The 12,331-nt window shown below is 44.8% G+C and overlaps 1 protein-coding gene across 3 annotated transcripts in view; it reads right to left on the bottom strand.

The window, feature by feature from the left end:
* nav3 (neuron navigator 3) overlaps positions 1-12,331 on the bottom strand; it is a 172,833-nt gene that overhangs the window by 35,543 nt on the left and 124,959 nt on the right. For all 3 annotated transcript variants that reach the window (XM_076296784.1, XM_076296783.1, XM_076296782.1), the window contains 2 exons: positions 2,125-2,251; positions 1,340-1,619 (listed from right to left, as the gene is read on the bottom strand). In XM_076296784.1, coding sequence (XP_076152899.1) covers positions 1,340-1,619; positions 2,125-2,251 — 407 coding nt within the window. The remainder of the gene's footprint in view (positions 1-1,339; positions 1,620-2,124; positions 2,252-12,331) is intronic.

Here is a 12,331-nt window from a genome sequence, read left to right on the forward strand (position 1 = left end):
CAAAACACTTACAGTAGCACAGAAGCTCAGTAGCAGCACTGCGCGCAGGGACCTCACCTCCCCTCCAACCGCGGCTCTGAATTATTCAGGCTTTATCGAGCAGAGGTGAGGTGTGCTTCGCCGCGCTTCGCCGCTTATTTGCAAATAATTTGACTCATCTATTCATCATCTCCAGCAGGGCCAGCTGCAGCAGCAGGGCCAAATCAGCCGACGCTTACTGCTCTGCCACCAGCTCAGCTGAATCAGGAGGCACAGCGAATTCTAGCCAAATACACACACACACACACACACACACACACACACACACACACACACACACACACACACACACACTTCCACTTTCGCTGAGTGCACCGAAAAACTATTCCGAAACCTGATATACTCAATGAACCCTGAGCAGTATAGCCTACACACACATCTACACACACACATCTACACAGAAGTTTAAGGTTCTGTTGGACCCTGAGCAGTGACACATACAGCTACCCAGAAGTTTAAGGCCTTGTTGTAGTCGAAGCTTCACAAACTGGATGCATTTGGATGCAAGCAGGATACTGTGAGGAGGTTCAGAACAGCACCAAATACTAAACAACAAAGAGGAGAAGAGCTCCAGTCGCCATAGGTGGACGGACACACACACACACACACACACACACACAAATACACACACACACACACACACACACACACACACACACACACAGCTCATTCAGGCGGCATAGCTGGACGGGTGAGGCGAGTGGATTTGTCCGTTAGCTGTCCAGAGCTCTGAGCACTAGTGTGTGCTGATGTGCTGATTAAAGCTGAAAGCCTGGTTGATATGGGTGTTAGTGGATCGGGTGAGCTGCAGAGATTTGTGCTTGGGATACAGAAGCTGTGTGGCTGTGTGTGTGTGGATGCGCGCGCGTCTGCATACACAGTTGTTCGTTTTTATGCCTATGGATGCAAGCGGTGCAACAATCAATCAATTAGTTGTTGACTATTAAATTAATAGTCAATTTTCTTAGTCTGTTATTCTGTTTTGTGTCATTTTTTTAAGCAAACAAAATTAGCTGATTTTACCTGCTCTGATCTCCTTAAACTAAATACACTTAAAACAAGGCATTTGAGGAAATAGTCTTGGGCATTTTTTCACAATAAGAAACGATAAAATAATCCCCTATGAAAACAATCATTAGCTGCAGCCCTACTAGATACACATATGTTTGTTTCTCTGCCTCAGTGTGTGTGTGTGTGTGTGTGTGGGTGGGTGTATGTGTGTGTGTGTGTGTGTGTGTGTGTGTGTGTGTGTGTGTGTGTGTGTGTGTGCTGACGTGCAGAGAAATGCCATTCACCATACCAGGAGTTTTGAGGTTGCCTGACGTGCCTTTGGTGCGGGGTGGCGTGATGCCCACTTGGGCGGTCATGCCCCGTCTCCAGGAGCCCGTCTGAGACACGGGCAGGGCCGTCTTCTGCCCGCCGTCCTCTGGCTGGCTGGGCACAGAGGAGGAGGAGGAAGAGGAAGCCCTCCACTTGGAGGAAGGGTCCATGCTGCTGCTGTCCAGCTCCTCGTCCACCTTCTTCAGGTCCTCGGCACCGGCCCAGCTGCTGGCGTCTCGCTCCACATGCTTGCCGTGGGACTGCAAGAGTGGACCCCCCCACACACACACACACACATTCGCACACACACACACAAACACACACACACACAAGCCCACCCACAGATGCACATAGAGGCACAAGGTTATTAGTGAAAGGGCAGCCGCCCACCTTATATCAAGATGCACACAAGGTCGAACCTACATGTGCACATGTAAGGTTCAACATCACAAATGCACAGACACACACGCATAAATAGACACACACACACACACACACACACACACACACACACTCACCAATAAACAAACACACACACACACACACACAGACACATACACACACACACGGCAGATGGTACAGCAGAGAGAGTTCTCCACAGTTCTCAAGCTGTTGTGTATCAGGGGGAAGACACGGCTATTTATACATCAGGCCTCTTCCTCTGTGGAGAACAAGTTCAGCACAAGTTCCAAAATACACACTGTGTGTGTGTGTGTGTGTGTGTGTGTGTGTGTGTGTGTGTGTTTGTGTGTGTATGCACAGTACCTGCGGTCCCTTGCTCTTGCGTGGAGAAGCTGTGATGCTCGAGTAGGCTGGGGTGTTCAGGTCATCCGTGCTGATGTTGTCTAGAGTGTCACTCAGCCCACTACTGACCGAACTACTGTCATCCCAACTGGAGAGAGAGAGAGAGAGAGAGAGAGAGAGAGAGAGAGAGAGAGAAAGATTATTTCTCTGTAAACAATAGAAAACAATGTTCATAATAAACACAGAAAAACTGTTAGCTTATTCCCGCAAATCCCTACACCCATTTTCATTCACAACTCTTTTATCTGCCTTGCTTACCTTTTCAGCAGAGGCCTATCCCATCATTTACCATTTCATGCTACTAATTAGCACAGTTAGAGTCTCAGGCTCTCCACTAAATTCTCATTAAGACGCCATTGATTCCTTGGCCTTTATTTGTACCCATCCCACACCCACATCCACACACACACACACACACACACACACACACACACACACACACACACACACACACACACACACACACAGACACACACACACACACATTCTTTTTCATTTCCATGGCTGTTAGACTGCGGTTTTCTGTGTGGATGACTTAATGTCACAGCATGACCTTGCAGTTTCCTGTGGATATTGGGAGAAGCCCAGAGCAGGCGGCATTCTGATCCAGTGCTCAGCGCTGCTGCTGTCACACACTGGTTAATTACTCCGGTGGCAAAGGTCTCTTTCTGCCTCCGATGGGCTTGGGTCCATTGTTAACTCATTTTCTCTTATCAGATCATACATGCATTATGGTATAATAATCTCTGTCCTCTCTCTCTCTCTCTACCAGTCTTCTGCTTGTGTGTCCACTCTTCCTCTCTTGTGTGCAGAGCAAACATCTTCCTTGTTGTCATGCCAACATATTTGTTTCCTATCCCCTGGTCTCTCTCTCTCTCTGTGTGTATGGGCATGTTTGGTTTCTATCTGTGATTGTGTGTGTGTGTTTAGGAGAGACAGACAGAGAGAGAGAGAGACAGAGAGAGAGAGAGAAGAAGAAAGTGTTAGAGAGAAAGTGTGTGTGTAGAGGGTCGAGCCTTTTGTAGAGGAGCCTTTATCCCACAGAGACTCAATTTAAAACTGAGGGAGATAATCAGGTTCCCAGAGTTAATTAAAAATAAGGAGAAACTCCCATTCCATTTGCACACACACCCACACCCACCCCACACACACACACACCAGCTAACAACCAAACCCACAATTCAACAACATCTACTCGACTTCAGCACCACAATACCCTTCATTCCACATGAATCTTTTTATCAAGATCAAGACAAAAGCAAAGTCCATATTTGATGCTGGGTTCAAGCCTACTGTACAGCATGCCTTTTTTCCCTTTTCTACTCAATTAAATACAGGACTAGTGGGCGATGATCCATAATTCACATCAGATGAGAAGAAAGAAAACCAAAGACAGGCAGAAATGACGACTCTGGAAAGGTCTGCGGGATGTGTGGGGGTGTGTGATAGGAACACACGGGAGAGAGCAAAAGAAAGAGGATTGGAACAGACATAACGATGGAGAGGAAGAAGCAGGGTTGTGTGAGTGAAGGTATGTGTGTCTCTGTGTGTGTGTGTGTTTGTGTGTATGTATGTGTGCTTGTGTGTGTGTGTGCTTTGTGTTTGTGTGTGAAAGCGAGAGAGAGAAAAAGAGAGATAGAGAGATAGAGAGAGAGAGAGAGAGAGAGAGAGAGAGAAAGAGAGAACAATGTTAGGCCTTTACCATTTGGCCAAAGTAAGTATAGGTTTTACAGTGTACCGGTAAATAGCGTTTGCAATTGGAATAGTTTTGAGATAAGGAGGTACAGGCTATCACAATGTGTTTTCTTTCAGGATTAGTTTCACACATTGGAACTGCAGCACATATACTGTACATGTCACACTATCAATATCAAATAATATTAATATAAAATTGAATGTTTTCATTTATTACTGTGAGAGATGGGATGCAGTGAGCCTAATTCAGAATCTATAATTGGATTTGGGAAATTCATCAATCTGAAAGAACACGATTCGACTGGCCAACTAAATGCATTTTTTTTTTGTGAAATGGAAACCAGGGACTGGCAATATCTCTTATCAAGATGTCCTTTTCTCTCTACTTCTCCTGTCAGCTATTTCTCATTCAGGCTTCCATTTGTCATCCTTTCCATTATATGCACTTCATGATGTTGAAGGTGAAAGAGTGGATCGCCTATCAACTCACATCCAACTCCAGAGGATCTAAAACATTCTTTTATTTCTGACAACCTATTTTCAAAAGTACCTTACTTTTGAAAATAGGTTGTCATGGCGATGTTCAATGTTTTCCACCAACCATGACAATGTCAAAACACTTCAGTCATACCTTAACAAGCACAGCCCCTTGAATTCACAGGTCACAGATCAGTACAAAGGCAAAAACACAAGGCGCTCAATTGACTTGTTTGCTAGATGTCGGCACAGTGTGATGGTTTGATGTTTGCAGACTCAAAAGTAGAGTTAAATGATCCATTATAAACGGGAGAAGAGGAAGGTGTCGTCCAAACAGCGGACGCCTTGCGCAAAGCTGTGGAAAATCAATAGCCTTGAAGCTTTGCTCTCTGTGATATGTAATCACATCCCATCAGGTGGCATTTAGCACGTCTTGTCTTCGAGTTGCTTCGAGTTAGACTACAGTAGGAGGAACTCGGAGACGGTAAACACCTTTGGTTGTTTTGGTGTTAGGGTTCTGCGTGCCTCAACCCACTGGAAGCATTCCATCCTGTCAGATACACTTACTGTCATTCCAAGGGGCAAAGTGGAGGGGTTGCAGTGAGCCTGTACTAAAGTGTGTGTGTGTGTGTGTGTGTGTGTGTGCGCTCTCCATTTCCGCAGAGACATCCTCTCCTATCAGGTCACCTTGATATTTTCTACATTCTTTTTCTGCTTTTCTGCACTGCAACCTGCCAACCCAGTTACTAGGCACATGCTCTCTCTCTCTCTCTCTCTCTCTCTCTCTCTCTCTCTCTCTCTCTCACACACACACACAAACTCTCTCTCTCTCTTTCTCTCTCTCTGTCTGTCTCTCTCTCCCTCCCTATGTACTCCCTACCAGAGTCTCCAGAGAGTGATCTTCACAGGACACTAGACAAAGTGCAAGACACTCCTCAAGTGAGACTAACAACCTTGATGACTGTCCGGAACAAAGCAAGACCCAAAGGTTTAGGGTGAGGCTGATCCTTGGCCTGTGACAGACTTCCCCAAAATCCCTTCTTCAAAGTCCTGGCCATTAAAATGCTCACAGAGACATGTCAGAGGGCAATGAGGAGAGAGAAATAAAACCGCTATGACACAAATGACATCAATTTAACACTTTAAAACAGCAGCAAAGAGTGAGCAAACTAAAAACTGAAGAAAAGGCACTGAAGAAAATGCCCAAACCCTTTTTTTTGGGAAAATACAAACCCTTACAAACATCATCACTTTTGGCACTGATAAAATGACAAATTGCTTATTAGCATGCTAACTCATACTCATGGTGATATAGTGCCCGACGTTGTACTTTTTTATATACATATTTTCACCCCAGAAGCACAGAACTGCATAGTGCATAGCCTTGGCTAGTTGGAATGAAAAGTGTGCCTCTCTGTCCTTTCAATGCCATACAGCTGATTAAGACCTTTGATACTCTTATGCGATGCTCATCTAATTGCATAGGGCAGATTCACAGCTACAGCATTACATCAGACACTTATGAGACAGGCTGAGAAAGCTTTCAAGTACATGCCTATTTTACAGCATCAGTGAATTGAAGATAAACGGCATCAACTAAGATGTTTTTAAAAAAGAGAAGTTTGCTGATGAAAATTAATATAAATAAATTGAAGACTAAGGTAAGTAATACACAAATAAAAAATATGTACAATTATATTTAGATGTTACAAGTGATCGCAACCTTTTGTTCTGCAGAGGAAGGCTTCTGCCTAGATTTTTTATGTTTCATATTTAATTCATGTGCTTGACAGTGATCAGCTTAGCTCTATCCTGATCAATCACGGTGTGGAAAGCTATTAACTATCTGTGATCCAAATTGAAGACAAAGCCCAAAGACCAAGTCCAAATGACTTCTGAATGATGAGCTGGCGGCAAAAGTCAATGGGATATTGAACGGAAGGGCAGGACGTCATTGATGAGCCTGTTGGCATGGAAGCCGAGGATCATTCATAATCATACTAGCCTGAACACTAAGTCTTTTCATCAAAGCAGTCCTATCTGCTTATCGGTGAAAGTACTGGGCTAAGTCTTATCGGTGAAAGTACTGGGCTAAAAGACATTTGCAAATCACTGCTTTGGAGTCATTATTAATAATCATATACTTATATTCAATAGTATATCTATGATTGTAACTAAATTAGACTGAGACTGTGTTGGAGTGTGTTGTCTCCACTGTTCCCATCTTTGGGAGGAGATCTCTGAGTACGGTATTTAACTAAACTCTCCCAGGAACCTTTCAAACACAATAGGCCCAGTCCCCACCAACGCCACTCCCTGAAATATCAATTAGACTTTCACATCAGCACTAATAATGAGCTGAGATTCTGGAATCCCTATGGCCTTCAACTCATTTAGAGTAGCAGTGATTATAAAACTCTCTCCCATAAATAACTTGCCTAAGGTGATTTAATATACCACTGAAAATGCTGAACATTTGATTTTGATTTTACTTCCTGTAAAAGTAGCCCTTACTTCTTGCTGGTAGCATTGGGTGCTTGTGTTAATACACTCTCACCGATATAATCTACTCAGTTTTGATTGATACCTTTTGTGTTCGCCATAATTGGATGTTTAATACAATGTAACTACATTGTAATAGATGCAAAAACACCCTGAATATACACCATCAATATTCCTATATATCAATTGCAAAGTTTATTCCTTAAATTATGCCGCTAATTGTTCAATTCATGGTGCCTACTCCCTACTCCCAATTCCCCAACCTTTCTACTAACTTAAATCCTACAATATACGCAATGCCTAGATGTAAGTACAGTACCTACAGTATCTAGCTTAAGTATGCTAGTAAAGAGATAACAGCAGATTTCTTTACAACGTAAGATGTTTCATGGTGCATATTTGTTAGCTTTGTTGAAGCCAAAACCATTAGCTTTGGGCCCAAACTTGTTTCTGACTAATGGTGCTGAGGGGGATGAGGACCCCAGGAGAGCTGGCCTGTACGGAGTAAATATTTCATTACGGTATGTCCCTGGGCACCAGCCCCTGACTGAATCTGTTAAGATCGGCCTGGCAGTCAGCAAATCCCTTAAGACCTGGACGGGAGATGACGCCGGCTTTGCCCTCGCATCCTCTCCTGTCCTCACATCTCCAGCTTCTGAGCCCTGATGAAAGCACATTGCTAATGCTAGCAAAAACTAGGCAGGTAGGTACTCTTACCCCTGTGTTAGTGTCTGGGAATAACAAAACCACTACCATACCAAACATAGCATCATGAATTTGGACAGGGACAGACAAAAAAAAATACAGACTTTCCTTCAATTTGTGTGAGTGATGTTTATAATAAATGTCAAGTGAAGTGAAAAGCTGAATGTCAGTACATTAATGGGAATACTAGCATCGCAACGGGCACTTTTCAGCAGCATGTAAGGCACAGGCCACATTCATCCATGCAGAAATGCTTTCATGTAATATTTAATACAGCATAAAAATGGCATTGAGGGAAACATGGAGAGAGACAGAGGAAATGAAACAGAGAGAAAGAGAGAGAGAGAGAGAGAGAGAGAGAGAGAGAGAGAGAGAGAGAGAGAGAGAGAAAGAGAGCAGCAGTGTGGACAGCATTACAGCATTAGAGAGAGAGAGAGAGAGAGAGAAGTTGCTCAACAGTCAAATGAAAATCAATACTTCGGAATGAAGCGCACACTAACCACAGGCTTTGTGACAATGCTGTTGTTTAACCTCGGCTGCTTCCGGCGACAGACACCAAAAGAAGGAGCGTGAGCCTGTCTTCTCAGGGCCACTTGCGTAACGGCTCCAACTCCAAGTCGCCCACGCTGGCGCACATTCAGACCCTCAGCCTCCCCACTCAACACAATGCCAAGCAACCTTCAACGGTTGTCTCCTTTGCTCTCTCTCCTTCACCATCAATTTCCTTTCCCGACAAGAGTACACACTTGATAAGGTTATTTTGTGCGAGTTGACGAAAGAGCTGTCAGAATGTCTGATGTGTTTAATGTGCGACACCCACTGAGGGGAAGATTAACTGTTAAAAGCATATTAAAGTTAGATCTCATGCATCACTAAACTAAGAGCCGCCATGACGCTACAGAGTTTGAAACATGCAAACCTCCATTATGACAAGGGAAAAATGGCTTCAAAAGATTCCTTAAGCCATCTTTATTCAAAAACAATGACAACAAAGTACGAATTGAAGTGAATGACCACCGCTTGACCTCATTTGTCCACTGCATAATCCACGCTAATGATACAGAACCAAAAACGCTCCCGCAATTAAACATGTGAAAGAAAGCAGCAACTAACAAAGAAACCAGCTGCTTCTGTATGAGATCTGGTTGTGATCCGGCTAAGATCTGGGTCCACACACACACGAGACTAAGCTGTGATCTATCAAGGCTTCATTTACTGGCCTTCCCTTTTCTGTTCCTGGAAATGCCTTGTTCAACTGGATAAGCTGATAGACTGTTCAGAAACAAGGAAAAGAGCAAGAAAAGTAAAAAACAAAGAACCTGCACAGGCTTGAAATTGTAGTCCAGTCAGATCAAGTCGACCAGCTTGGTCACCACCTGGCACCGAAAGGAATACTAATCGATAAAGGAGTTGGTGGAGCACGCAGTGGACTCACCTCAGGTGGATAGATGCTATGTGCTGTCGGGGAGCGTCCGGCTGGGCTGACTGCCGAAGAACGTGCACACACGCGTGAGAGAGAGAGACAGAGAGAGAGAGAGAGATAGAGGGAAGGAGGGAGGGAGGGAGGGAGGAAGAGCTCGGAGTGCAGAGCTCAGCCTACCTGCTCAGCTGTGTGGCGACCCGGAGCTGTAGGGAGGCTCCACAGAGTTCTGCCTTACTGCTCTAGAGCCTCTTCTCTCTCTCTCTGCCCTCTTCATACACACACACACACACTCTCTCTCTCTCTTACACACACAGACACACACACTTTCTCTCTCTCTCTCACACACACACACACACTCTCTCTCTCTCTCTCTCTCTCTCTCTCACACACACACAGTCTCACACCTCCCACCCCCTGCCTCCTCCATCCATCCCATGGTGCCATCCATCTACCACCACTGCCCCCCCCCCCTTTCATCCCTCAATTCCATCCAATGAACAGCCCACAACAAGAGGTACACAACCAATCAGAGTGGAGACTGGTTCCTCTTTACCCAATCAAAGTTCAAGCCTGAGTGCGAAAGAGGAAGGTGAAGATCAATCAGTAAGTACCAGGACAGGAGACACAAAGCACTTATCCTCAGGATGAATGCTTCTAGTGTAAGCTATGGATGCAAAGCATCAGAGACAGCTATAGTTGCACTCATGAATTAGACATAATCCTGTGCATCCATTTTGGCTCATGTGATTCATAATTAATATGCCTAGTCGCACAGCTCTGCCAAGTGCTTGGATGCTTGATGCATGTGGCCAAGTGCTTTTGTAGACATCAATGGTAGTGTTTGATCACAAATTCCAACCTTGCGCTACCCTGAGATGCCTATTCAGCCTCTAGATATGACTTGGTTTTCCTGGTAGGATAATGTGGCAGGGGTTGGGCTTAGCCGTTGAAATACAGACGGCTGCCAAGCTGAGCTGACAGAGATAAGACAGGCAGTCCAGTGGAACTCAGCCGAACCTCAGCGGACCACTGGGCTATACGACATCACTGACGCTCCACAGACAGCTGGACATTCACCCGTGTGTGTGTGTGTGTGTGTGTGTGTGTGTGTGTGTGTGTGTGTGTGTGTGTACAGTAAGTGTGTGTGGACGGATAAGACAGACCTCGTCACAGTCCATGGCACACAGAGTCAGGAGATTACAGAACACATTTTCAGAGAGTGAAAAAAAAAGTGAGTCCCGCCACTTCCTTCTCTTTCTGAAAACAGAGAACAATTGTGGATGTAGAGGGCTCCAGAAGAGCCTGACGGCTTGCCTGGTATGGTGGAGGTTAGGCATCCTTTAGAGTCCACCCCCCCTCACCCCAGCTGCCCTCTGTGCCATCTGGACCATGCTCACCGGTGCCACCACTTCTGGCGCCCATGGGCAGTCTGGCAAAAGCCAAAACATCCACTGCCATTCAGCATACTGCCGCAACATTTGCAGAGTATTCTCTGATGACGACAGTTCAGCTGACAGCCAGATAAATTCCTGAGCAGAATAATGAAGACAATTGTACGGAGAACGTCCCAAAATGATCTATACGAGCTTGGTAATGCGAAGGGTGATTATCAGCACATCCGGGGGGTCGATGAAAAAGATTAAAAGCGTCGAATGGGAACTTTCTCCAAGAAAGAAGAATAGATGAGGGGGCTGATGGCAGAACACTACCAGAGTACAATAATTAGTCTTCATTTTCACCCACTGCATTCACCTATTTTGGTCCATTTTAGTATTGATTGATTGATTCCGGGAGCTGGAGTTTGGAGCTTGTTCTTTCAGTCTGAAAAATGTCTTTATCAACATGTTAGAACAACACGTTACCTGACTTTGTGACTGCCAGTGAAATATTCAGAGACTAGAGGGGCACCTTAGCAAATGCGCAAGTGAAACTACATTTGTTGAGGCACTGCTCCAAAACTTAATAGGGACTTCCAAAAAAAAAATTGGGCCATCTATCTTTGCATTAACCTGCTTACAAAAAGACAAGCAGATAGACAAACCGCACTGAAAACATAACCTTAATGACAGAGGTAATGATGATAAATATATTATGGAAGTTTGGCTAGGAAAAAAAAAAAACGTTTCTAAACCCTAAATCACATTAGCTGGGATGAGACTCTCATTAATTTCTATTTACAGGAGGCAGCAGTACCACAGAAGCACATAAATGACATTAAAGCAGGTAATTGTCTAATTCAAGATCTGGGAAAAAGATTTCATAACAGAACTCACAAACATAAAAAGAAAGGCAAAAATAATTCTCTCCACGTTAAATAAACACTTTGGGTGACAAAGAATGTGTTCTCATCAAAATGCATTGGGGAATAGACTTTAGGTGCAAAGAAAAAGTGTAGAACTACAATCTCAGAGGCAAGGCAAGGCAAAGCGAAGTAAATCAAATCAATCTCTGGCTCTCTTTCAGTCCTCGTGTCTTTTCATGTCTGTGCATTGATCGGCTACAGGCAGGTGAACATTAAGGGCAGCGGATGAAGCGATAGTCTGAACCGCGGATAGATGAGACCCGCCAGCATCGTTTGCAGCTGTGTCCACTGGCAAGAATCGTTCATCCCCCCCCCCCAGCTCCTTCCCTCCCTAGCAATTTGTCCGTTACTAAAGCATTCTGAATGGCCGACTGGACAACACGGGTGCACAGCTCTATCTCCGCCCCTCTTCCGCTCTCCAGTAATTATCATCTCTCTGCACGTGTGGCACTTCAGGCAGGAGGAACTGAAGTGCAATCTGCTGTGATTCAGGAAAACAACAAGTTCCTGGATCCTGTTTAGATATTCAAAGGCAACTTCCTTCTATTGCACTGCCACAGCACTTATCCTTTCAAGATGCTAATCAGCTAATTTACTTTTTTTTTAACCTGTAGGCTACATAGAATGCATACAGTATATACCAATGCATAGCATACATGTGGGATGTACATTAGGTTTGTATTCTAGGCTGGAGGTTGGAGGGGGTGGGGGGCTCGAGGAGAGGGTGGGTATGGGGAAGGATTTAGTGTCTGGATGCCTTCTGGCACACCTCTACCACTGGGAAACAGTTGGCACATCAAACAATGTGGGGCAGAGAGGCTGCTTAAGCATTCATAAGGCTAGCAGGGGGTTGATTAGGAGTCAGAGGAAAGGAAGAGAGAGGAGAGGACATCTACTGCAGGTGCACAGCTCAATGGAAGGCTTAGGGCCTCCACTGGAACTGTTGGACACACAAAGCCCTGACATTCTTCCTGGCATTCTTTTCATAGTGCTACAGTATCTACAGTGCATGGGGCTCCTGTATCTAACAGAACATAGCACTGTGCTGATTACAGGAGAGCCTC

The sequence above is a fragment of the Alosa pseudoharengus genome, unplaced genomic scaffold (assembly GCF_046254945.1).
Source record: "Alosa pseudoharengus isolate Yale_2024_CS ecotype anadromous, Long Island Sound unplaced genomic scaffold, YU_APseudo_1.1 YU_APseudo_1.1_scf_20, whole genome shotgun sequence".
Lineage (NCBI taxonomy): Eukaryota > Metazoa > Chordata > Actinopteri > Clupeiformes > Clupeidae > Alosa > Alosa pseudoharengus.